The sequence below is a fragment of the Anas platyrhynchos genome, chromosome 3 (genome assembly GCF_047663525.1).
Source record: "Anas platyrhynchos isolate ZD024472 breed Pekin duck chromosome 3, IASCAAS_PekinDuck_T2T, whole genome shotgun sequence".
NCBI classification, from domain to species: domain Eukaryota; kingdom Metazoa; phylum Chordata; class Aves; order Anseriformes; family Anatidae; genus Anas; species Anas platyrhynchos.
The window spans coordinates 13,773,554-13,798,181 of record NC_092589.1 but is presented as its reverse complement, the minus strand read 5'-3'; the positions used below and the strand labels follow the sequence as shown (position 1 = coordinate 13,798,181).

Genomic DNA, 24,628 nt, shown 5'->3' with positions numbered 1-24,628 from the left:
ATAGGTTCTTAAAAAACCTTGTTTTTTTGTGGAACAAATATAGAATATCTATTCATCTGAATCTGCCTGCAGTCATCTTTTCAGCAAACGTTTGATGTGAAAGGTACAGTCATGTGAAAGATATCTATATCTGCGTGAGAGAGACAGTCAAATAAGAATTGAAATTGGCCACTGATATGTTTTTATCCCATTTATGAATTTGTGTATTTGAGAAAGGGATTCTTATTTCTGGAACAGTGTCTGGAGTTTTGAATGAATCTAGTGGTAGGTCACATGCGGTGTATGGACATTAGGTCTGACCAAACATTTTCACTTCAAGCAAAGGAGACCGGGTGAGCGTTTGGTAATGTTTCTGGACTGGCTTCCAATTCTAAGAATCAGTTATTAAATTAACTCTTAATGCAAGGTAGCACTGTTTTTGCCATTTAGAATTTTGTTACGAGAAAGCTTTCCCTTTAGAAATTAATATACATGAGTGTTTTCATTTTGTTATTACACTCTATTCAAGATCAGATCTGAGATCAGAGACCTCCCTGAAGAAAAGAAGGCATAAAAACATTTAAAGGGTTTTTAATAATGCAGTAGTATCAGATGTGGTATTAACAGACTCCATTTTAATGCCTGGTTTGAAATTTATTATTTAGGGATGAAGACATGCAAAGCCTGGCTAGTTTGATGAGTATGAAACAAGCTGATATTGGAAATCTAGATGATTTTGAGGAAGACAATGAAGAAGATGAAGAAAACAGAGTGAATCAAGAGGAAAAGGCTGCAAAAATTACAGGTTGGTTTTGCCACAAGGATGGTAAAAGAGTTTGCTGTTGTAACTGCAAACTGTGTTCCATGGAATTTATCTTTATGCTTTATTTGTGTTTTGCTTTAAAGCAACCCAAAACAAAATTTAAGATAATTTGAGCAAACAAGAACCAATAACTGAACCAAGTTTATTTTTTGTGAATTTAGGATAATTGATTAGTATGTGTGTGTATGCCTGCTCCCTGTTTTCAGGAGAGAGTACGTGAGGCAGAGAGCATTTTAGGGAAGCAAAGAAACAATGTGAACAGAGGACTAAAACGCAGACAGAAAAGGATTAGTGAGTAAGAAAGCAAGAGGATGAGCAGAAGTGAAATATGGATGTGAAAATAACTGTGAAGTGAAGCATGCCATCAGTAGGTGCTGAGATTCTGCTTGGCAACGTGGAAATTCCAAGCAATTCTTTTGCTTGGGAGTGTCTCATGGAAATGAAATCAGGAGACTTGGTGTCTTCACCAACCCTTCATTGGAATTATGGTAGTAAAGTTGTTTGAAGTGAGGTGGTATAACCACACTTGGATTGCTTGCTGATGAAAATGCTTAATGTGTCCAGGATAGCTGAACTAATCGACGTACGTTAGATCAGGATGTGATAAATTGTTGGCAGAGATCGTTACGTAGTACTGCTCAAGATGAGTTCTGTAGGAATTCTTGGTGTAAGAAAAGAATCAGGAAAGGACAAAGGAACTTTTTGTGCCAGCCTTCGTGCTTGCCAGTGACCTTTTAAAAACAAACAAAACAAAACTGTTTGTTGAAATAGTGGGATCCTTCCATAAAGTGGGGTAGAGCATCTAAAGCAAAAAAGTGGATTCTCAAATCTATTCTTGAAAGACTTGAGGAACCTTGGTTGGGTATTTGGGAACGATACTTCCATCACTTCCATCTCTTCTTTTTGAGCTTTTATTGCAGTTGAAAGGTTCGTCTTGAAGTGATTATTACTTTGTTATATTTATTGTTGTGAAAGGATGCAAATACACTTTCTCCATGGTTTACATATTCAATTGTAAGTTTTGTACCATGATGAAGTCTCTACTTACGCTGTATTTGTCTGGGACATAGTAGATTGGAAAATCCAATCTTGAGAGAGAGAGATGTCTTGCAAGGAGTAGTGAAATTCCATTCTGGTCACACTGAAATCACCCTGCAGAGTCTCTCACTCTTCCCAGTGCAACCAGAGTAATTCAACTGCATGTTCAGAACAGCAAACAAAAGCTAACATGTTCAGCAAGCCCTCCTATAACCCCTGAGAGAAGGGCACACGAAGGAGATGCTACATAAAGTTTATATAAACTATTATGCAGATGTATTTTATTAAGATAGGGCTGAATTCTGCTCTGAGGACTGCTACAGAAAACCCACGTGCAGAAGGACAGCAGGTGAAAAGCAGCAGATCTTGCTTCTAAGCTTCACTGTTCTGGCAGTGCTCAGCATCCAAATGAGCAACACTCAAACACACAAAAAGCTGCTGTAGCTCAGCCTATTCTGTCCACTGTCCTTTGTCTACATAGTGCCCATCCCTGCAGGTAGATGGAGAAGGGTGATCTGACATAACCTGGGGTAGTTCGGAGCCTTTTCTCCCCATACACGCAATGCCAGGTCCTATCCTGAAGGTTTAGAGGCATTTCAGCTCTTGCAGCTATCATGGTAAAGGCCAATAGAAGATGTTTTAAGCAAACATTGCGCTAACTACTTGCAAGGCAGAAGCATTAAGTACTTCTTGAATTATGGTATCTGCTCATGGTTCAGCCTGTTCTGATCTGTTTTCTAATGATCCAAGATGGCAGGGCCGGCTGTTTTGGGGATGCATCATTCAGGGCACCGAAGGAGGAAGGGTCAGCCCCAGAGCTGTTCTGTTGGCTGTAAGAGCTGAGTTGCTTCGTTAGCCTGGCTAACTTTTCCTGAGTTAGACAAATAGAAGGATGGGAGGGATATTGAAGGCAAATGAGTGCACATAGTTTCCCAAGTAAATGGGAGAGTATGAAACAAAGGCGGTAAGTAAACACTGATAAATAAAATGTAAAGGATCCATTTCAACACGTGCTCAAGACAATGTAAAGGCTTCTGATTTCATTGCCAGTTGGAGCGACTCCTGTGACAAATATAGTGAGTGGGAAAAACTAATAAAACAGCAGGACAGCTCAGGAGCAGAGGAGAATGGGGAATGCTGTCTCTGATAGAAGGAGGTAGGGATCATTGTAAAAAAAATAGGAGGAAATATAGAAAGAAGGAAATTAGGGAACAGAAGTGATATGGTGATGTTCTCTTTTTTAATTTCTTTCAAAAAAAAAATAATTGTGTTCACAGAATCCCATAAAGTTAATTGAGGAAGTTACATAACCCTTTTGAAAGCTTGCTGCTCCCAACATTTTCTCATCTGTTGCCTTGTTAGGGTGTTGGCAGCCGAGCGGGCTGGAATGCCTTCGCTGACTCAGAGTCCCCTGCGGCAAATCACTTCGCCTTGGTGCGCCCGGTTTCCCAGCTGTAAAATGGGGAGACTGGCTATAGGTACTTCACAGGAACGATGGGAGGGTGGCAGAGTTAATGTTTGTAAGCAAGCTTTGAAAAAGCAAAATGCGAGTAGTAAAGCAGAAGGGATTATTATCTTTTTGACTCAAGTTCTCATAGAAACGTTGGGTGACTCCATGACTGAAGCGTTGTCATTCTCAGGCAGCAGCTACAGGTGGTGCTGCCAGTCTTTTTCACACACGCTGTTCCTTTCGCAGGGTACAAGAACTAATTAGTTTTCATTGGGCCCCAAGTTACAGTTTTATAGATGAATAAATATATCCACCACTAGGAGAATGTGAGAGACCTGCTGAATAGGGCTCTAGATGGTGCAGGTGAGTTAGGAAACACTTCTCTTCCTTGATGTGTTGCCTAATGCTGGGCAAGTATCTGTGCCTCTGTTTCTTCAGCTATGAAATCATTGATGCAATTCTGACCTACCTCAAAAGCACTACGGAATGCGGTGTGGTCAACACAGGAGCTATTGCCATAAAATTGAACTTAAGACGAGACTGAAAGATGTTTTCCGTTCAAAACACCAGTTCCATTCAGAAAAAATCTCCTCCCCTCTCAGACTGTTTCCCCTTCCTTCCCAATATTTCTTCTTTAAATTTTTCACATGTAAAAGCTCCATCTCCACCTAACTGTTCTGTTTCGTGTAAACATAAAAATAATGTTTGTAGCCAGGAAATTCAAAGTTTGAAGCATTTTAGCTTCTATGTTAATAATAATTAAAAAAAAAAAAAGAATTTAAACCTCCTAGAATTATCCTGCCCTTAGTCTTCAGTCAAAGATGAGGCATTCCAATGTGCTTTAATAAATGTGGCTCGTAACTCACAAACTTAGGGTAGTAATCCATGCATTGCTTCCCTTAATGTTTTAATTGCTACTTAGCCTTATGCTGAAGTTAATGGGTGCCTCCTGCTCCATCCTCATGGGAGCGTGGAGACTCTCCTGGGGTGCCACATGGACTGAGCAACGTGCCCATGTGCGACCTGTTGCAGGAGTCTGAGTCTCAGTGTATTATTTCAAGAGCAGGCTTCTGGAGAGCAATATGGGTAACTCTTTCTTGCCATTTGCAAAACCATACATCTCGTGCAAGCTTCAGATACCTTGACTTTTTTTTTTTTTTCAGTAGCACCAAGCTGCTTTAAAAAAAAAATGAGAGAGAAGGAAGAAAAAAACCCCGGTGATTTATACACTGTACTTGTAGAACAAGCTAATATACGTTTGTAGATAATGAGATATATAAAAAAGATAATATAGGGCATAAATCTCCAACCTACCATTTCCACTCTCCAAAAAATGACATAAACCATTTAATATTGTAATGAGAAACATTGTAGTGCATACGGGTGTTTAGGTTGGCAGATGAGACCAGGTGATTCAGACCACATCAAAGAATTCCCTCTTTTTAAAGCTCTGAATTTAATTTGTTATTTTCTGACAATAAAGACTGAATTGTAATTGTTTTATTTTTTTTTTTCACATGCTGGAATAATAAACTGTAAATCATGTCAGCATCTCACTCTGCTATAAACTAGTAATTTGTTTGTACTGGTGTTTTATAAGGTCGATTCTGTTTTATTTGAGTACAGCAAGGTGTTTGCCTTTGTGTATCTTGAGTCTTAAATATTCTCACAAGACAGTGTGATATTGTTCAGATCTCTAAGGTGTATACACGATTTTATAATGAGAAAACTAAGAGGTTTCGTTTCGGGTGGTTTTGGTGTTATTTTTTAGGACAATAGTCTTGTTTGTTGGCGCTAAAAAGAAGGAAGTAAGGATGGTGAAATTAACTCTGTGTAGATAGATCTAATCTCATCCAAGTAGATTTTGATTTAAGATCAAGACTTCCGAGGAGGTGCAGTGAGGAGGAATTCTGCTGTGCCTTTGTCGGCGTCAGGATTGATTACGTCCCGCAGACATTGGCAGCATAGATCATTTCGCTTGGTGATTTGCAGATAGGCACGGCTTTGCAAAGCAATTTCAAATTGGAAAAGAAGTTTTGAACCAAGTGACTGAAATACCTGCAGGTTCTGGACTCTGTTTTTGCTTTCAGCTTCTTTGTGCTGTCCGTGAAGGCAAGAAATGAAGAGTTGGAACTGCTCGGGTGGGGATCAGAGGGGATTTTTTCCCTTGGGGTGCAGGAGTAGGACCTTCCTGGGTTTTGTTTCTTTCCATCCAGAATTAGAGAGGCATCAACATTTTGACGAGACTTGAACATTATGATCAATACTTGTTAAAATTATAATTTCGTGGCATTCACAACTCTCTGCTGTGGACAGAAGTTGAAATAGGATCTTACAAAGCAGTTGGGTGTTACTTGCCCAGCATTACATTAGAAAATGCAACCGCTGTGTGTGTTCAGTACGTGTTCTCATAGCACAGCAGCGACCAATTTAGAACAATTTCGTACGTTCAGGTTGTCACAGGTAGGGTTTGTCACAGGTTTTCATGGAGACTGGTTGTAAATGATAAATAATCAGACTGTGTGTGTGTGTATAAATAAATCAGATTGTAATAGGCGTATGCATGCATTAGTTTTCTCTAGCCTTAAGGACTTGATAGGGAGGTAAACTGTTCTGGGGCTCTTTTGTTTCGATTATCAATGGTTTAAAATTTAGGTTTTCTTTGCAAGCAGGAAAACTCTTCAAATTATATGTAGTACATTTATATTTTGAACTGAGGTGCATAATTATCCACATAAAACTAATTACTGTTGCTGACACTAGGAATCCAGCAAGGTTTTGTTGATGTCCATTAACTGGGTTTCTTGTTAAATTATGGCTGAAGAGTTCTGCACGGTTGCTTTGCTATAGGTATATCGTTGTAAGGACTCGTTCTAAATGTATTCTCTTAATTAACACTAAATGTCTTCTCTTTTACCCTCTCTCCCTCCCTCTCTCCATCTTTTTCTGGTAACAGTGTCTGTGCCACTTCTGTTTCATTAAATGCCCTCACCTTACGTTTGTCTTGACTGGCTTCTATTTACAGAAATTGTAAACCAGTTGAATGCTCTGAGCAGCTTAGATGAAGATCAAGATGACTGCATAAAGCAAGCAAATATGCCTTCAGCTAAATCAGCCAGTTCCTCTGAAGGTCTATGAGCTTTCCTCCTTTCTTTCTGTTTCTGATTGTCTGTATTTACTGTGACCTGTTACCTTTTGACTCCTGCTTGTATTCAGCTGTCAGTTTTATCTCTGTGCTTCCACCCAGCATGACTCTCAGTAATTTGTAGTGCATCCAACAGGTAACAACACGATAGAGAAAGAGACTATCTCCTCCACAGCTGCATTGTCATCTGATAATGAACAAGAAAAGAAAAAAAAAATCACACACAAACACAAAGAAAACAAAACCCAAGCCTAAAACACAAGTTGTGTTGTCAATATTACTTGAGTTCTCTAACTTAACAAAATGTCTGCTCTCTGATTTTACATGCATGTTACCTCCAAAAATTAAAATTTCGTGCTGGTAGTTAACATGTATGTGAACAACCAAAAGAGATTGCAGCATTTAGCTGGTTAGGTGTTCTGTAATATTTATTTAATGAGATAATAGGAAGGTTTCTTGTTATTAGTTTCTATTACATCATGCTCTGATCAGCAAATAGAAGTTTCATTCATTTCACTTTTTTTTTCTTCTCTTCTGTTGTTGTAGTACTAAAGTGCATTTGCTTAGTTGTGCAGTTGGTGTCATTCCCTGGTACAGTGTTCAGAGGGACTGTTGATATGTTTTTGTTTTTTTGTTTTTTTAATAAAACCTCAATGTGTTAGATGAGCAGTTTATATCCATATTGAAGCAATGTTCCCACTTAATTTCTAGAGCTTATCAATAAACTTAATTTCCTGGACGAAGAGGAACAAGACCTGGCTAACTCCAGTACGAACCCTTTTGGTGACCCCGATGCAGCAGAATTAAATCCATTTGGAGACCCTGATGTAGAAGGTAATGGATTTGTTTTACATAATTCATCACTAATTGCAAACGCTTAATGAAATACTGCATTTTTTGTAGGGCTACATAGGAGGAATGCCACGTTGATAAACTACAATTATTGCATGAGGTACAGAGGTGATCCAGTTGCCACTGGAAAATGGGTTTATCCGTTGAGTCACACCCTTATGTGTATTTGCTCTTGGGGGCTACAAGCTTAGAGTTGGACGGAAGACTTTCAGACCTACCAGGTGTCCTACTACTGCTTACCTCATAGAGTGCACACGCAGTTACATGAGCACAGCACACTGTCAAGTGCCTCTGTTCCATGCGGAACAGAATCTTCCCTGCAATCTTCACTGCATCACAGCTATTCTTGGTTTAGGTTAGCTCTAATCTTCATTATTACAATTTAATTGTATCTCTTTCATTCTTCCCTTTTCACTTTTATGGCTTCCTTAGTTAAGCCTTCTGGCACTGCACCTTGCACCACGTGGTAGGTGTTAATCCCCTCTCCAGACCAACATGCCCATTCTTGTTTTGTTTGGGTGAGAAATATAACCCCTTTAAGTATTTAATCTGAGACTACAGCCACGAGGCCAAAAAGCAGCACCAGAATGGGCATCTCTACTGTCCTCTCTTCCACGTCCAGATGTGCAGATTTCCATCTGCTGCCATCCAAAGAAAAGCAAACCACCAAAAAAAACTCTACTCATATTTTCCTGTTTGGCACTCCAAGAGTTGTGTTCCCATAGAACATCCCAAGAAGTATCTTTGGCCAAACCCTGGGAGCCATACTGTAATGGCAGTAGAAAAGAATCATACCAGGCAGCCAGGAGCCCAGGGTACAGGAATGGCATTTCTCATGCCATGTCCAATGAGGATGCTCTTCTGAGCTGTACTTTCTGTCTGTGGGTGCTCTTTCTCTGGACAAGCTGAATGTTTACTTGCCACATGGCTTTTCTGCCTTCAGAATCCACAGAGGCTAACGTGGGTGGTGATTTAAATCATGTAATACTTGGACTGTGGTGTAGTCCTACAGTCTGTATTTCTCAAATGGGGGTATTGCACTATCCTCTGTATTTGGCCACTGAAGCCATAAAGCCACTATCCCAGGCTCCTTCTCCCCATTACAGAGTTGTCAGGTGTCAGGAGCTGCAGAAGTGAGTCGTTTGAGCTTTGTAGGTACTGATAAATACAGATTATGTTGTGATGTCCAGATCTTTGGCTTCATTTCCCATCTGCACCTCAGCTGTGAATTCCCTTAGGATCAGAGGAGACAGAATAACTAAAACACTTACTCATTTAGTTGCCCATGCACGACTTTCTCTCAAAGACTCAGCTTGTATTCCTTTCTTTCTTCTCTGCTGTAGAAAGAAGAGCTCCCTTCTTCCTGGAGAGAGCTGTCCAAGTCCCATCCTACCTTACCTGCTGTCTGCCAAACCCGACTTTTCTTCCCTCTCCAGAGAAAACCTACTGTCAGTGGCAGCCCTACTAACAATGAAATACAGGAACTAAGAATAAATTCCTTCTCATCTCAGGGGCACAGGGCTGGGAACTGGTTGTTTCTTAGTGTTAGAGTGACTTGATGCCTCACGTCATGTTTCCCAAAGACTCCCCATCTATGTAGGTCACAGTTTTTCACTCAGTTGTGGTCCCTTTGATGGCAGCGTGTAAATCTTCACTGCCATCTTAAAGCACAGGCATGAACGCTTCTCCATGCCTCTGGATCTGCTCTGTGTACTTGGCCAGGCTGTTGGGTCCCCAGAGAAGACCCATCTACGTGGCTGTGGGCAGCAGCGCTGAGCTGTTGGGTGTGTGTGTGCCAAATACTCCTCCCACACGTTGTCGCCCTCATGCAGCAGTCAACGTACAATAATGTGGCAGCGCTTTTGATAAACAGGGTGTCACTGGATTCTTCCTACTGTGTCATAGGTGTTTTTTATTTGGGAGGGATGGAGACACAGCCAGGTTCATGTGAGACCAATGTGTCTTCCTGGAGCACTGAGCTGTGTGGAAATCGGAGGCGTCTCAGGCTGTCAGATCAAAAGTGGGACACCTGGTGTGGCGTTTTTAAAGATTTGGCTTTATGATTAGTGACTCCCTGGGGACTTTTAGCCACCTCAGACACCTCTGAGAAGTTCTGGCTCTTCCACTCCAGACCTGCCTTGTCCCTGTAATGGGAATTGATGGTGTTCATCCTTCTTGAGGTGCGCCTCTCCTCCAGGCCTCTTCCTTCAACAGAAAGTTGAGGGGGACTCAAGTACCAAGACAAATTAGTTACAGCAGTTCTCGTCATCAGCAACAGGGGGAATCTCTTAGGACTGTCTATGGCTAATTGGATCAGTATCTACACATGGGGTGCACCTAGACATGACTGATTTGGGGAGATTTCCCTTTGTTTTTGACTACAATTCAAAGTCAGAGTACTGCAGTTGTTCCTACCCTGCCACCCTACCACAGGGGATTGCCTCATTTGTTTCCCATTCGGCCACAGGTATAGTTCGTCTTAGTTCAGGACATTTCTTCTACACTGAGACCTCAGTGGAAGTTTTGTTGCTGCTTCTTATGAAGCTCTTAGAGACTATGCCCACTTGTTTGTTTGTTTTTTTTCCTTCCTTCAGTGAATGTGACCTTTTTGGTGGCTGCCTGGGAGCATGACAGAGGTTCAAGAGTACAAGGCAGATTTTCTCCTACAGGTTTAGAGTCATGTTACCTGTTTCACTTGTCTTGTGATCTGCTTAAATCAGGAGATTAACCTTTTATGCATACAGGGATGAGGTATTTTTTGATCCACTACGTGTTACTCTGCTTTATTTTTGCATCTGGACAAAGCAAAATCTTGAATTTAGATTTTCTGTGAAAGTTCAGAAGCTCTCCATAGAATTTGTAACTTAATTTTGCCAAGATGTGTGAAGCAGCCACCTGGAGCCTCCTTTCCCAAGTACTTTGCCTTCGGAGAGTAGAAGGCACGATGTGCCATTTGGCAGAGCAGCCCAGGGATATTCCCATCGAGCCTGTAACCTGTGTGCTTGCTGAGAGTGCTTGCAGTCACCCAGGGTATGAATATGTATGCACTGACAGTCACTCAGAGAGCAAGGAGGATTACTTGCCAGTAGATGCTTGTTTCCTAGACAGATATTTCTTGTTCCTTTCCACAAACCGGCAACTTTCCCTCTACCTTTCTAATCCCATAATCATCTAACTCTGGGAATTCAGGGTGGAGTGCTCCCAGCATCCGTGTGCACACCGAGGGTGCTCTGCAGGGCAGAGGGTCGTCAGCAAGCCGTCCCTGCCAGGTTTAAAAGTCTTTAGTGTGAAGGATCATGTACAGGGGAGTGAGTATGCATATGAACAATTTGACTGAAAAATCTTCCAAAATCTTTCAGTCCATCTTCTGGTTGGCATGCCAACCAGAGCCTCACTCTCTGTATCTAGTAGGTCAACTGGACATTAGAAATCTGGAAAATCAAAACCATTCTGCTCCTGCAATACATCTCTGCAGCTTTGATGCTAGACAACACATTGACGATCATACGAGAACCGCCTTTTGGGTTGTGTTTTAGTTTTATTGCAACAGAACTCTACAATCAGATAGATTTTGTGCAAAATATTTTACATGTGGAAGGCAACATAGCCAACAAATGCAAATAGGAAACCACGAAACACTGTCAGTGTTCCAGGCAATTGTTTTAATTAGGTGGGGAATGCTGCATTTGAAGTTGCATGTGAGCAGGTAAGTTTCCCGCAACGCACCTGAGAAGTGAGAGTAACTATTTTCTGCCACTACCTCCCTTTTTCATTTAAAACAGCGTTTCCTTTACCTATGTACTTCTTTATCTTGTATGTAGACTTCTGAGCTCTCTGCAGCGTGTCTTCCATTGCAAATGCAAATGGTGCTACTTCGCAGTCATAAAACCCAGCAGCCTTACGGGATAGTCCTAAGGAGAGCAGTACAAGAACCAACATACAGGAGAAAAGATTACTCTCCTCTTTATATTTCTTAATGAAATGTAAAGTGCTGCTGGTGCGGGCATTAACAAAAGTAAGAGAAAATCACCTGTGGTTTACATGGATGCCAGTCATTATGCTTTCTAGAAGTACTGGGAAGAACCATTTTTATTCCGTGCAGTTCATTACGCCGCTCGCATCACCATCGTGTCTGTGTGGCTGCCAGTAGCGCAGTAAATGGCATAACTAAATATCTTTCACATGTGGCTTGTTCTTTCATCCCTTGCCAAGGGGAAAGTTGTGTGTGTAATGTTTTGGTGGGGGGGTTGTTTGGTTTTAAGGGATATGTCACAATATGTTTGCGTTACAAAAGGCAAGTGGGTTGAAGGGCAGGGTGATTTTTGGAGATCCTCTGGGAACTAGAAGGCTGATTGTGCAGATAGGTAGTGCCAGTCAGTGATTACTATCACGAGCTGTCTTTCTCAGTGCAGTTAGGGCAAGTAATGTCTCCAGAATCTGGCACAAGAGCACATGGTGCTTCTGCTGTAGTAATACTCTACCTGTTCTCTTGTCACTCCTACCCCTGTGGCTTTATTACCTAACCATGCAAAACTATTGTGTGTTTGACCCTTGGAGTGCCAAGCTGCAAATGTATTTTATTTTTTTTTAAGTGTAGAGAATGGCAATTAAAAAATGAGTTTAAGGAGTGACCTGAGTCCTGTGCTTTCAGCTGTGATTAATGATGGAGGGAGGCAGGAAAATAAGTGGTGCCATTGGTGTAAAATCAGTCTGAAGAAGGAAATAAGCTGTTTTGAAGCTGGTGAATATTCAGCCCTCCCAAAAGGCAATAACCAACGTCGTTAGCTCCTGCAGAAAATACAGGTGTCCTTGTTACAGAGAAAGGTAACAGCACTGCAGAGTTAAGAGCAGTGGTGGTGGGTCGCTGTTCTGGCAACAACTCAATTAGCTTTAGAGGAACTCACAAATTGATGACCAACACTGTACACAAAAGGTAGATACGAAGGGTTTCAGAGACCCCATGGGAGATGTCCTGGCTGGGTTCAGGAGAGGGAATGCTTTCCCTGGATTTTTTGGGGCTCACTCTTTGCTCCGCCTGCAGCAGGAGCTTGGCTCCGAGAGGAGCATCACCGTGGCTGGTGGCAGAGCAGAACAGTGTTGATCCCAAAAGCTGTTCTCTTTTTCTGGAGGCTGGGCTCTGCTTCCCAGTAGAGGATGGGGACCCTTCCTTCTGCAGGGACAGCTGAGGAAGCAGAGAAAAAACAAATTGTGTCCTGGAGGACAGGGGGAGAGACAAGGAGGGGAGGGACAAGCTCATAGGGTTCTAGTGAGCCCCTGCAAAATCCTGCCTGTAGAATTCCTAAAAGCGAAACGTTTAGAAGCTCCTTAGCTCCTTTACTTTTAGCCTATGTGTAGAACTTTGTGAAATTTTTTAAGCCAAAGGTCCCTCAGTGCTCTGCGTGTAAGGCCAAACCTGTAGTTACTGCTGAGCCAACGAGCAAGAGAAAGAAATTTGCCCTAGTTAAGGTTACAGCACTTGATCCATAGTGTTGAAATAGAAGGAATTGCAAAAACCATTTGCATTGCCCCTTAAAATGTATGAGATTTCAATATTTAACTCATTGTTTCCAGGAGAAACATAAAAGCAAATTGAAAATCAAGGCCTACCATGCCTTGATGAGATGATGGTTTCCCTGAGTGTTTTCAACTTCAGGAAATGTTACTGACATTCCTTCTATTAAAAGGTCCCCCCATTTTAAACTGAAATGCACGCATCCAACACAATTGTTTAATTGTAGGAATGTTTCTTTGAATGCCATGTGTGAGTTATCAGGAAGGACAAATGACTTGGTCCTACCAGCAGCTGTTCCTTTGCTTTGACAGCAAAGGGGTCTAGATAATTAGCTCAGCTGTAGGTACCCCCCCTGAGGACATCTCAGGGCAAGCAGAGCAAAAGGTCTGCTTGTCATCACCACCTGCACTGGATGCTAAAGTAAGCCGATATAAGATCTCTCTTCCCATTTTAGCTTAAACTAAATGAAAAATTGCATTAGAAATGTCGGCCTATGCTCTGTATTTCATCTATATTGCTATCAAAGATTCGTGCTTGGTGTGATTGTATCCGTGTTTTTAAAAGTTTTCACCTTGACTGATGTCTTTTCCCTTAAGTTAAACTGCTGACCTTCAGTATTACCTCATTTCTCCAAAACATCTGTCTCAGAAGGATGGAAACTTCTGACCAAACCAGCACAGCATCAGCGAGGGTATGAGCTTAACACGTGTCCCCTGCTGTGCAGTAACTACCCTTTCTCCCACGGTAAATGCCTAATAGTTTACACCCTGTTTATGAATTGATTGGTTGGAATACTGCAAATATGTTCTCTGCTCTGTCCTGCAGTAGTTTGTCTACACGCCCACCCCCACAGGACAGAGCTGAGATGTTTGTGTAACAGTTGAGATGTTCAGATGAGGCTTAACCAGTTCCAATGGAAACAGGACCTCTTTTTTTAGGTTTAGCTAAAGCTGTTACTGCAACCCTGACTTACTTATTTATTTCCCTCTAGCCACAAGGATTTGGATTAATTAGTTCTTTTTTATAACATATTTTTCACAATGCAAAGGTCATTTGACTGTTAGGCATAGTAATAAATTTCAGTGATCTCACTTCACTTTCTTCTCCTCCTATTTCAGTGCAATGTCTGGTTTACACTTGGGTCTCTTTTTCACTTCAGTTTTTGATGTGAGACGGTGTCAGCTCCATTCTGAAACTGAAGTTAAATATAAGAACTCAGGGCATGTACAGAATCCAGGTGTGAGTGTACTGTATGCGTTGCTTCTTTAATGCTAAGTCAGACCAAGTTGATGAGGGAATAAGGAACTGTAAACCTCACCTGGAGTTAAAGGGATTTTTTAATGTAATTTTCTCTGTAATCACCAATGGGAAATCCCACAGGCACAAGCACTGTGCATAGTCATAAGTGTGTCTGCCAGTCAGAACCTGCAGTGCTGTCTGGCAAAGAGCAATTTTATTTTGTTTCACCCAGCGGAGCTCAGCCTCAGTCCCAGATGAGCGATTTGTCTCCCGAGTGTCCACGTAGCATTTAAGTAAGATTTTCATTATTTTATTCCTTTATTCCAGCCAAACCCATTTGATTTCTAAATTTCTGGCCATGGAGAAAAAAGATCCATCGCTTCACAGACAAACCCTTAGAATGAGCATGAAAGATAATATGTTAATACAATCTTTGCCGTTCAAATGTGAAGAACCAAAGAGAAGAAAGGCACGGAAAATCTGAGGTTATTCCCAAGCCAAAATCTCTCCAGCAGACCTCAGTTGCTCCAAGAAGGACTGAAGCCTTTCCTGCTGCAGGATTGGTGACCTGAGCACATCCTCCATCCGTGGCCTAGCAGCTGCAGTGCTGTTCCTGGCACTGCCTGTGGCTCTGGTAGTTGATCAGCTGGCAATTTTGTCTTCCCAAAAGTTTGTTTAGTGACAAATACACTTGGAACTCCATCTTTTCTTATTACTTTTAGAGCTTTGCTACAAATAACACTTAATGTTTTTTCTTTTAAAGCTAAGAGGTATTTTTTTTCTTCACTAAACCTGAAAAAGAAACACTTTCCATCAAAAAGAGTGTGGGAGTGGTTACTGGAAATTAGCTTTTAATAACCCTACATTGAATTTCCTATTTGCATAGATTTTGAAAGCACGTCAAATCCAATATTGAACTGATCGTTTGATGCTGCAGGAGGAGTAAGATTAATGGTACTACGTGTCATTGTGAGAAATGTTGTATTGCTGTATGGGGATTTGTATCATTCAATATCCAGCAGCCCTTCACTTTTGTGTGATGTTCTTTCTGTGGTGTCTGTTACTCAAAGGCCTGCACGGAGCTCCAGGTTGCTAATAAGTTTTTGCTGTACAGCCCAAATAATAGATGAGTAATTTGATTATCCATCTCTTTAGGGTCAATTTAAATTCATTTTTACTGTGAGACTCTGTATTGTTACCAGGAGCCGTTAGCAGTGAAAATATGTATGTTTTGAAATGTAATTACTGGTCATACCTAATAACTGATTTTAGTTCAGTCATTTTAAGGAATGAAAAGAGCACCTACTAGTTATCACCATTTTTAATACACAATAAAAGTAATTCTATTATAAAAATATAGGGTATCTATTTTCTTTATTAAAAGCTCAACTAAATAATTAAGAACATTTTGTTAGGATACGAATTGGCTAATAGCTTGGGAAAATGTTTTAAAATCTGCGGTGATACCATTTATATGACAAATAAGAAAACTAATAACAAATTACATTGGAAGCACTTTAGTAAGTGAGAAAATGAAGCCTATTCAATATACTCCAGATGCAATGACCCTTTGGAAGACCCTGTTTCGGAATAAACAAGGTTGCATTGCAAATAAATAAAGCATGAAAATTCATCAAAGGCTAGGACTTTATGTGGATAAAATTAGGAAGCAAACCTTTTCATAAGCTCTCAAAATGTACAGATCTGATAAAAATGGCATCAATTTTTTTTTTTCTGTGTTCAATCTCCTTAATGATTTTCTTGTTGTTGTTTGGTAGAACCGGATACTGAAATCGCTTCATCTTCAAAGCCAGAAGAAAGTTTCTATGCTGACAATTACAATCCCTTCAAGGATGAAGATGCCCCAGAGTACTTGAACCCATTTGATGAGCCAGATGCTGAGCCTGAAGCATTTGTAACTGCAAGAGACTCTTCCCCTCAACCTGCAAAAAGGAAAAACGTCAGACCCGTGGATATGAGCAAATACCTCTATGCAGATACCTCCAAAGCTGAAGAGGAAGAGCTAGATGAGTAAGTATGATTCTTCATCTTTCAGCGGCCTTGGGAGCATTAGTAGGATCCCTGGCTTAATCTTGAGGTGTATTGGGTTCAGTCATGGTGATCCTTAATCATCTCCCCGGGACAGACTGATCTGCAGCTCAGCAGTAGGAAATATCATAGCCCCAAGTCATAGTGTTCGGCTGTACAACTGAACATAGAATCATAGAATATCCTGAGTTGGAAGGTTGGGAAATGCTTCTTAGCCTCATTGATAGCAAGTTACTTGATAGGGAACAGTCTGTGTACCTTTTTGGCAGTTCATTCCCTGCCAATTGTATATGAGCCAAAAATTAAGGAGCTTGGGCCTTCCTGTCTCTTTTGCCATTATTTTTGCTACTTAATGATTTTTGTTAATGATGATGGAGAGTTTGTTTTATATTGGTGTGCAACATGTGTAAAAGAAGGGCTCCGTGCTGTCTACATAGCAAGTTTTGAAATTCTCATAAAACTAAATCTCTGTATCAGAAAGCTAACAGCATACGTGCTTCGTTAGGTTGTTTCTTTTATCGTAACCACACAAAACTTTTATAAACTCCCACTGATTGCCTTGTGTTATAGTATAGAAACCCAACAAGGAGTGAGCTTTTTGCAATAGCTGTGCAGCTTGGGAAGTTTGAAGGTGTGTGCTTACTCCTTGTTTGTGGTTATTAGTCACCAACCACACCACTCATGAGACAGTTTATGGTGATTACACATGAGCAATTTTACAGACAACAACTGTAATTAACGTTTAGTTTTACGGTACTTAATAAGATTTATCACGGCATGACATTTGCATTACTTTAACATTAAATATTAAAACAGGTGTCCTGCTATCATCTTCATGTTTCTCTGTTTATAGCCACGTTCTAGGAAAGTGAAGAATTCCTGTGCACTCTAACAGAAATGTACAAAGACCCTGCAGTGTCTTTTCCTTTTAAAGCTCTGTGGCTATGTTGATGGTGTTGTTTTGTGGAAAAGAAAAGAAAAAGAAGGCATTGGGGAATGATTTCTTGGTCAGGTCTGTTCATTGGGGCACTGCCTGAACAAACAGCACTGGCTGCTGTATCTTCAGACCCCAGTGTGATCACACTGTTGACATTCACAGTAGCCATCCCTGATGGTTTGCTGATCATTTCCTCCCAGGCCTACAGGAGTCATTGAAAAAGACATGGATACTATTTTTTTAACGTAATAGGTAAAGCATGGCAAGGAGAACCCTTGTATCTTTATATTGAAACACTCTGGAGGAAAAACATGTAGTAATAGAACTCTAGTCTAGGAACATAAAACTTGTGATGCTAACTCACCATTAATAACATTATTTTGCTTCACCTTATGTCATCAATTTTCATTTTTTTTGGTAAAAGGTTCCTGCTAAGGATATGCATGGTATGATAAGCACTGAAGGAAAGATTTTCATAAGCAGTGTCAGTTTGTGTGTCCTATGTCATAAGGGTTTACATCCAGGTGTGTATTGTTTCTTATCTAATGTGAATAAAGATGTTTTTATTATCTAAGTGGCTAATCTTCTTCCAAATCCTTCTAAAGTCTAGGCTTCAGTGTCAATTTCCACAAGAAAATAAGGTATTACATGGAGCGTATTTCCTTTTATTGATTGGAAGTAAGATAGTTTTCCAATCCCATCTGTTGGCCTCTGAAAACAACAGCTAGTACTACCGGGTTTACCTGCCATAAACTGTTGCTGGGTTCTCTAACATGTTCACCGCTTGTCTGAGTTAAGCAGTGCTAACTTTTTCCATCTCTCTTCATACAGAAGTCTCTTCATGTCTCTAACCATTTTCATCGCACGTCTCGGGACCCTCTTTTTTCTTCTGCTGTGTCTCTATTTTGAGATGTGTTGACTTGACCTCAGCAGTGTAACAAGACAAGGCTGAACAACGGGGTCATATCACGGCATTAGAAAACTTTGCATATTATCTTCATCCTCTCTCCTAACATCTTATTTTCTGAGTTGTGTTGTTTTGGGTTGGTTTTTAATCATGTTTCACTACCCCTGGTCCAGTGCTTTCCCTGGGAATGACTTCAAACCTGATAGATGGAAGACATAAGAAGTCTTCTGAAGGACACTTAGTGTGACTCAGGAAAGTTTCGGTGGGGTTGGCTTAGTGCACCACTTGGCATTCTCCTCTTCTACTGTGTGGGAAATGTGATGCTGTGTCTTGGGAAAACACTGAAAATCAGGACCCTTGTCCCACTCTGCTTTGGCAAATCTCTAATTGGGATTCTGGACTCAGACCTTGCACAAAGTGCCCTAAGACCTGAACTCTGCTTCCAGTTTTGTAACAAACTCCCGTTGTAATCTTGGACAGGCTACCTACCCTCGCTGCGCCTCTGTGGAGGATTTACCTTGGGTAATTGGCTTCATGCAAACCTATTTCACTAATGGTTGTGAAGATAATGGAGCGTTTCACAACACGCGTAAGCAAAGCCTAGTCACAAGTACCGGCGTAATGAGGCGTTGCGTGGTGCAGGTGGATGAAGACGGTCCACCACAAATGCATTCTCCTGTAAAACTGCTCGCAAAACTTGCTTCCTCTGGCTAAATTCTCCTACCTAACTAGAGATAATGAACACGTTTTCCTTATCCCTAATATTCCCTATATTAGTTCGGGCGTTCGAATGTTAGTGTAAAATCCTGCTTTTGCCTTTCTGAGTCGTATACATTAAAATCAAAATGGTAGGTGGCTAACTGGTAATAAAGAAGAGCTTGCCTTGCCAAGTTGAGTTTAATTATTGGAAAACAGCACAGATCACAGCTAATTACAAGTACAACCCTTTCAACCCGAGTACTTCTGATCCATAAGCAGCCTGACCTCTTAACCCTAGCACACTAACAGCTTTGTTTTTCCTCCTCAATAAAACGTTGTGTTTGTTTTTTATTTTTTTTAATTTAACCAGTAATGCCGGTCAGAAGCATCTTTAAATTGGTCAGAATAAAACTTGCTTTCAGATATTACTTGGCTCTGTGGCTTCTTACCTCGTTAATCGTTGCATGGCTCAGTACAATGCTGTCTGGGCAGAAGGACTATTGAGGTGCCACCTGTTGAAGATGGCTCTTACACAAGAAGCCACAAACCACCCCGCTGCTGGTGACTGCTTAGTGCCAGGTTGTTTGGTAGGTTCTATTTTTAATTTTGTAGTGGACAGTCTAGCATCTCTTTAGGGCAAATCCTGCTGTGGGGATCAATTCAGTAGCGTCGCTAACGCAAAAAAAACACGTGAGCTAACTTCAGAGAGGAGTGTGTTCGTATTTTTAAGCTAAGGCTTTTTTGAGCCAGACTTTTCACTTGCCTAGATTCTCACAGAGCCACGTGGTTGGGCCAAACTCCCCTCCATCTGTTGGACAGCAGTGACTTCAAAATTTCTGGCAAGAACCACGGGATGTTGTCTGTGTCAAACCTGAGAAACGGTTTTGAAAAAATATTTGTAACACCACAATTAAAAGGTATAAAGAGAAAGGTGGAAAATAAAGTGTGTGTGTGTGTGTGTTCAGATCATGCTATGACGAAGATGTGAGGGTTTAGCCCAGCTCTAAAGCGAGATATTTTTTAGGAAACAAAACCAGTGACTTGTCTCTTGACAGCCCTTTCTTCTGACAGATTAGGTTGCGATCCTTCAGGATTACACATGCAGCACAAAGAATCCTAAAGCATAGACATTTAAAATATGCTTCTTTCCAACTCTTGTTTTTGTGTGCACCAGATTTGTTTAACACCTTACGAATGCACCTTTCTCGTTCCAAGTCAGGCTGCACAGGGTAATTTCAGCACCACCGAGTGTGCTGCATCTGGTGGCTGCTGAGAAGGCCGACGTACAGAGCTAAGGCAAACCTTGTGCTCTCCTGCAGAGTTCATTGTTCTTCAGCCTTTATCTCTTTTATCTTCATTTTCACCTCCCTTTGAACTTTCCGGTGTCTGAAGACAGCTGAGCTGGGCTGTCAGCTAAATTAGGGCTACTGACAGCTAGGTGCATTCCCTGCTCCAGACTGAATACCCTCCTTTTTTCTGCTGCCTCCCCTGGAAAACACCCATCCGTTTTCATTTAACTTGTTATTTTGATGTCGCCCTTAGTTTTGATTGCGCCGATGGCTTTGCGCTTGACGGGCAGCAAAGTGGGAACACCTGAAAGTTGCCTTCAGTCAGCAGAGGAGTTATTTTAGTGTTAGGCTTTCCTTTCACTTCGGTATCTGGATTCAGATCTCTTCTTCTTTAACAAGTGGCGGCAGATTCTCAGAAAGGTCTGGAGGTTTTGTGCCTGGTCTTCTCTTACGTGCTTCAATAAACTTCGCCTTTCAGAAGTAGCCTTATTTTCTGCAGTGTGGATTATTTATTGCTTTTTTTTTTTTCTTAGTGAAAAGAGGACAGGGGTGAACTGCAGTAAGACCAATTCTGAAGTCAGTCTAAGAGACTGAAAGACGTATTTGTATACTACAAGTAGGCACAACTGGGAGTAGTGTTGTGTGGAAGGAAACTGGGTGGCCAGTTGGTTTGTTGTTTGGGCCCAAACGTTGCTGGTTTGGTTGTTCAAAATCAGCATACACTAGCTCATTTCTCTTATCTTGAGAGGCAATCTGTAAATAGATCTAGCTAGGTAACTTTTATCTCATGCTGTGTGCGTTATTGTTTCCATCTCAAGTTGATTTCAAAGCACTGTTACTTGTGATTAATTACCCTTTATATAACTGTATGCAGATAGCTCTTTGGGAATTACAGTGACTTCGTTACGTGAACATCGTTTGCGATGCATGATAAATATATCTCGCAGGGGAAGTATGGAATGGAAAGGAAAGAATTAACATACCTGTTTTGTAATTAACTGTCCAGTTTGGGATTGCAAAACATTAAAACCTAGGAGCATGAATAAGTTAGTTTAGTGTGAAGAAGGTTCCTGTAAGTATACTTAGCAGGGTACAAAATTGCTTTCTTTTAAGTACATAGTAGAAGTCATTATTTGATGTGTTACTGGTTGATATTTGATGCATCAAACTAGTAAATAGAAGTTGGAAATGCCATGGAAGTATTTATTTAGGGTGGAACAACTACCTGCAGGGGTGGAGTGGGAACGCCACGGTTGAAAATAATTCTTTGGACTACATCTACTTTGGAAGAATGTTACTGTTCCTTAAATGAAGTTTAGTTATTAAAGAATTAAATCACTTTCAAATAAGACAGGTACTAGCTATTGGTACCTGTAGAGAGGAGTGCAGAAGCCAGCTTTTGTTTGTTTGTTTGTTTTTACACTATTCTTTTGTCCGAAAAGTACCCTTAAAATGATGTGATGACTGTTTGCTGCACAATTTAAAAGTTGCTCGCCATGGTGTGTGTGCCTGCTGAGGACAGAATTTTTGGACTTAGCCTAGAGTGAGGCCTCTAAAGCCATGCTGAGTGTTGAGTTTTACGAATGTAGAAGTGACCTGGTCCTTAAATCTGTTCTAATTAAGAATCCTTGATTCTATTCATCAGAATACTCAACAGCCAGCAACTTCCCTCATGTTAATTGGTATTGATCTCATCTGTAAATCAGGCATTTGTTAGATAGCCAGGTGTATTTGAAGTTAGCTTCGTTGTTAATAAAACTTCTGTCATCTAGGAGAACTTATGTGGTTTATAGGAGTTATGAGCTAATGCGGTTTTAGCTGTTTTATCTCATTTGTCAATCATATGAAAAAGTAGCATTTTAAAGCATGTGAAAGTAAAATGTTTTCTTGTGTGGATAATAAAAAATATTTAGTCATCAGCTTCTCTAAATAGGTCTTACTTTCATTTTGACTTCCAAGGAGATAGCAAAGAAATGTGTTTCCCTTCTTTTAATTAGATCAAATCCGTTTTATGAACCAAAATCAAGCCCTGCTTTAATTAAAGTTGCTCCACTGCAAGAACCAGAAAAGAAGATGAAAAGAAAGGCTCCTGAACCACCAAACCTCTTGCCAAAGACAGAGACAGGCATGAGTGAGAACATGTCAGCTATTCCTGCATCGAGGGAGCTTTCTTCTTCTCCTAAGGTAGGTTTTTTATACCAAAATTTTGTCTTTATTTTTAACAGTACCTTCATGTGGATTGTAGACATCCTATTTATTTCCGCGGGCCATCGTAACAGCTTTGCTTGTACTTAATAAGGTGTTGGCTCATCTCTATTCACTTGCTGGTTCATAGGGAGAGAGCAGCAGTAGGAGCTTGTGTTTTTTCTTTAAGGATTTAATGACAACAGTAACAGCAACTGCAGTTTCAAAGAAAAGAGTCTTCTAGTAACAAACAGTACTGGACAGCTGGATATACCATTGAGAAGGAAGAAAATCATGTTGAACAATACTTTGTCTTGATCTATTGTAATGTCACTAAGCCTTGCCCCTGTTGAAGAGTCTTTCTCCACATTTCTGTCATAAATCTGGGTTTTAAGAGCTTAGTACTGGACACTGTTTGTGTTTGGATTTATGTATGTCCAATTCCATAGGTATGTGGAAGTAATTAAAAAATAAATGAAAGGACACAGTCTACTTTAGAACAGATTAACAGTTTATTAGGAATGTCCAGACTGAGCATACATACACCCTCTTGCATTGCTGTGTTTCTCAACTTAAAATACGAATTAACTTCTGTTGAAGAGGGCAGTGTGCAGCATACATGTAGGTACCTAGATTTACAACAGCTAACTCCTGCGTGGATTTTAATTCCAGTGTTTCAACAATTAGCTTGTGTGTTTTGCTTTTTTTTTTTTTTTTTTTTAACAAAATAAGCATTTAACAATATGTGTTAATGGGACCTTTATAAGAATGAATTTGGTACGTGCTGACCGCTTGTTATTAAGGGTAGGAAGATGAGGACAGAAGGCTTCTCTTCCAGCACACCTCTCAATTTATGCGTATTATCTGTTTTGCCTTGTATTGGAGCTGCAGTACTCCAAGAATTGAATGAAATTACTTGTCATACCTATCATTTCATAGCTTAATTAGTCAGCTAGATTGCTGACATGTCCTTGTCCCCCCAGGCTCTGATCTTGCTGTCATTTTAGCACTCACTCAGGGTGAAGAGTATGAGACCAGAAATCTAATCTGTGTCTACTCACAGCAAAACAAAACAGCACGGTAAGGCCACAAGCACGACTCACAAGTTATCTTAATATGCAAGACCACTACCATGGCAATATTACATCCAAATATTGCAGTTACATAATGCACTATGATGGGGTTTGATCCTGTTTGCTGGAGGTTGTGTTAAAAAAAAAGCCATAATCCATGTTACTTGATTTCTGGTGGAGTCTGGCACTCGGGTTGAAGACAAGTGGCCAAAGTAAAGCATTCTGGTACTACACAGCAGAGAAAAGACAGACTTCTGTGGAGGAGATTTTATCATTTCTTGATGGAGGTTGTGCCCCCCAGTGCTCATTGTTTGAGAGGGTTTTTTTTTTTTTTACAGGTCTGCATCCAAGGAAATATCTCTGCTTTATTTCATGTTTTCATTGGGCTGAAATAAAGCAGCATTGCTGTATTTGATTCTCATAGTTTTAGATTTTCTAAAAGCCAAAATTGATTAAGAAAAGACACAGGAATGAACCTACTGTGGTGTTACGAATGCAGCCAAGTAGTTTCTGCCATTAGGCAGGGTGTTAGTTTCCTAATATTTTGGTGCCTGACTTCTTGCAGCCCACCTCTCTGCCACTGAAGATGAGGCACAGCTGAGATCAGCGAAAGTCCAAGTACTGAAACTTAAGTATTCGTTATGGCCATTGGGGAAGTGGGGAAGCTGAAGCTCTGCAATGACCTTCTGCAGTTTAGGAAAGCTTGAATTTATTTTTTAACAAATTTTGGATGATGTGAGACCATTAGGGAAGATGCAGTGTCTGGGTTTGTTATGTTACAGCTAGGTTGGAAAGTTTTGCTTGCTGGGTATACTAAAGTACTGCATGATCACTTGCAATTCAGAAAGTTTTTTCTAAGTCATTTTTCTTTGCTTAAATTGTTTTAATTTAAGATAATCTAGTAATTTTAGATCAAAAGCACTTTACTTGGAATGCTGCTTGAAATTCAGAGTATTGCCACTGAAAAAGAAAAGGAAATGATTTCCTCACACTGGTACAAAATAGTACCCAGGTGGGACTTGGACTGTTGGCTCATGTAATTTATTGCTCAGTAAGAGTGTTGGTGTTTAGCAGCTCTGACAAAACTCCCATCCAAGGGTATAGGCACTATACAAACATGAACTTGGCATGTGTCCTTATGTAGGGGGAACAGTCCCATGGCGGTGAGCATAGGTAGAGGGATTTTAAGTAGCTGAACTTAGTGATTTATCAAAGTTACCTGGGCACAGAAAGCCTCTACTAGAACTGTGACCAGAACCCAATTATCCCAACAGAGTCAATTCCCGTCTTGGTTGTCTTCATGGGAAGTGGTTGCAGGGCAAAAATGTTAGTCTTTAGACAACATGAACACAGCATTACTGCTAGAACTTTAGAGTTTAAGGAACGAGACTCCTTAAAATGCCTCTGCAAATCTTTGGTAGAGTATTTGGAACTCATTTTTTCCTTCACACG

The 24,628-nt window shown here is 40.6% G+C and overlaps 1 protein-coding gene across 9 annotated transcripts in view; it reads left to right on the top strand.

Moving 5' to 3' along the window:
- EHBP1 (EH domain binding protein 1) overlaps window positions 1-24,628 on the top strand; it is a 206,090-nt gene that overhangs the window by 76,887 nt on the left and 104,575 nt on the right. For 6 of the 9 annotated variants that reach the window (XM_038176016.2, XM_038176022.2, XM_038176013.2 and 3 more), the window contains 5 exons: window positions 645-784; window positions 6,316-6,420; window positions 7,147-7,269; window positions 15,817-16,069; window positions 21,917-22,103. In XM_038176016.2, coding sequence (XP_038031944.1) covers window positions 645-784; window positions 6,316-6,420; window positions 7,147-7,269; window positions 15,817-16,069; window positions 21,917-22,103 — 808 coding nt within the window. The remainder of the gene's footprint in view (window positions 1-644; window positions 785-6,315; window positions 6,421-7,146; window positions 7,270-15,816; window positions 16,070-21,916; window positions 22,104-24,628) is intronic. The other 3 variants (XM_038176019.2, XM_038176024.2, XM_038176018.2) reach the window with 1 other exon arrangement.